At 53.3% G+C, this 1,871-nt stretch overlaps 1 protein-coding gene across 1 annotated transcript; it reads right to left on the minus strand.

Annotated features, from left to right (window-relative positions):
• Window positions 1-794: 794 nt before the first annotated feature.
• On the minus strand, window positions 795-1,583 carry LOC119343606 (low molecular mass early light-inducible protein HV90, chloroplastic-like). The gene has a single exon (XM_037614477.1). It carries the CDS (start codon window positions 1,449-1,451, stop codon window positions 957-959), a length of 495 nt encoding a protein of 164 aa, XP_037470374.1. The 5' UTR covers window positions 1,452-1,583; the 3' UTR covers window positions 795-956.
• Between the last annotated feature and the right edge of the window lie 288 nt (window positions 1,584-1,871).

A 1,871-nucleotide genomic window follows, 5' to 3' on the forward strand; every position in this document is an offset into this window, starting at 1 on the left:
TGTTTCTCTATATGCGCTTTTCTTTGTTATTGGGCAGGACTGTTGAAACAAGAGGATGCGGTGGATCTGCGAGCAGGACTGGACATGCTGAAGAACAGTGCATCAAGGCTGATGCGCATCTGCGCTGCGACCAAAGACTGAGAAGCTCGCTGGAGAATTGCTCAAGGAATGGTGATGCATCTTCAAGGGATGCATGCTTCCGGTGGTGTCATTGCCTTAGTTTGTGTCCGTCTTTGGAGTCTTCCCTGTGTGGGACTGTCGTTTTGGTGCTCGTTTGTGAGCTGTCTAGGGGGGTTGCCCCATCTGAACTTCTTACTGATTTGGTGTCGCCGGGTTTTCGCCCTACAGTGGGTTATCTCGATGGCGAGTGCTTACAGTAGGTTTTCCGGCGGTGCTTGAACTCGCTCTCCCCTCTCCCGTCTCATTCTGTGGACTTGGTTGTATTTCCGTTATGTTGCAAATAATGGAAAGGGATTATGCCCGGTTCAAAAAAAAAAGTTTTGTGCAATCTCAACTTAGATAGTTTTTTTTTTTAGAGGAGCAACGGCCCCCCACTGACTTTTATAAATCAGCAGACAACAGCATACAAGGGGGATGTTTGAGATGCCTTTACGTATTACGTGCGTGTATAGTTTGTTAGTAGTTGTTGTATATTCTGGTTCGGTTAGTGTAGGATTTGATCTATGTCTTGTATAGTTTTTGTATGGATCAAGTCTACCACAACCAAACTAACCATAATGTAAATCCTGACCATGCACCCCATATATACACGAGCGAGTCCCTGCTAGCCGATATAGCAAACTCTTCCACCAATGCCTTGAACTATCACCATTTTTATGAACAGTCTTTAATTAGTAGTACTGCAAAGAATACAAGGATGATCAGCTCTCATCATTTACATGTCCTACTAGTACTAGCTACAGGTTGTGTTATCCGGTCGAGACAACAAAGCTAGTTTACACGTTGATAAAAGGCGCGCCGGTGATGATCTCGGTGGCGGCGAGCGCGACGAGGCCGAGCATGGCGAAGCGGCCGTTCCAGAGCTCCGCGTTGGCGTTCATGATGGCGCCGGCTCTGCCCTCGGCGCTCTCGCCCTGGAGCAACGGCACCAGTGACGCCACGGACAGCACCGCCACACAGTAGGCGAACCACGCCTGCCCGGTGCCACTGCCGAGCTGCGAGAGGAGCCCGTCGCCGCGCCCTGCCTCCACCGCAAGCGCCGTCACGAAGCCTACCATGGCAAGGCGCCCGTTGATTCGCTCCGGCGCAGGGCCGCTGAACGCCAGCGCGTTCCAGATTGAGGTGCTCGTCTTGGGTTTGTTTGTCTGTGCCCTGACGATGAGGGTGCGTCGGCCCAGCGCTGGCAGAGACCGGGCGCCGAAGCGGCCAGCCGAGCCCCGCGGCAGGACGGCGGCACCGGCGAAGGAGCCCATGGCCATCACAGTCGCCATTGATCAGCCGCGGACGGAAGATGCACGAAAGGACAGAAAAAAGCTACAGATGCTGCAACAGGCAAAGATGATGGCTAGTACAGTTCTGATTGTTGTTGTGTCGCTGAGTGTTTGATGATGTATTGTTCCGAGAGAGTGGGCACAATTTATAGGCCGTGCTCCTCGAGAGCCAACCCGTGACGAGGTGGGCACGGTGGCCGCGGCGATGCCCACGTCGCGAACTGCTCCCGGCCATGAATTACCCTCTACGTGGAGCGAGGCAGCGACTACGCGGACGTGGAGGCCACCGTGCGGAGGGCTCCAGGAAACGCCAAAGAGATAGACAAGTTGCGAAGGAGGACTCCAGAATGGACAAGAAGCTTGTGTCGACGCTCAGCAGTCAGCACTATGTGATGTGATTCAGGTCTTATTTCTAGCTCT

This window comes from Triticum dicoccoides, unplaced genomic scaffold (genome assembly GCF_002162155.2).
Source record: "Triticum dicoccoides isolate Atlit2015 ecotype Zavitan unplaced genomic scaffold, WEW_v2.0 scaffold133966, whole genome shotgun sequence".
Lineage (NCBI taxonomy): Eukaryota > Viridiplantae > Streptophyta > Magnoliopsida > Poales > Poaceae > Triticum > Triticum dicoccoides.

Excerpts from the sequence above, each read along its gene's own strand:
- LOC119343606 (XM_037614477.1), bottom strand. The coding sequence starts at position 1,451 with ATGGCGACTGTGATGGCCATGGGCTCCTTCGCCGGTGCCGCCGTCCTG.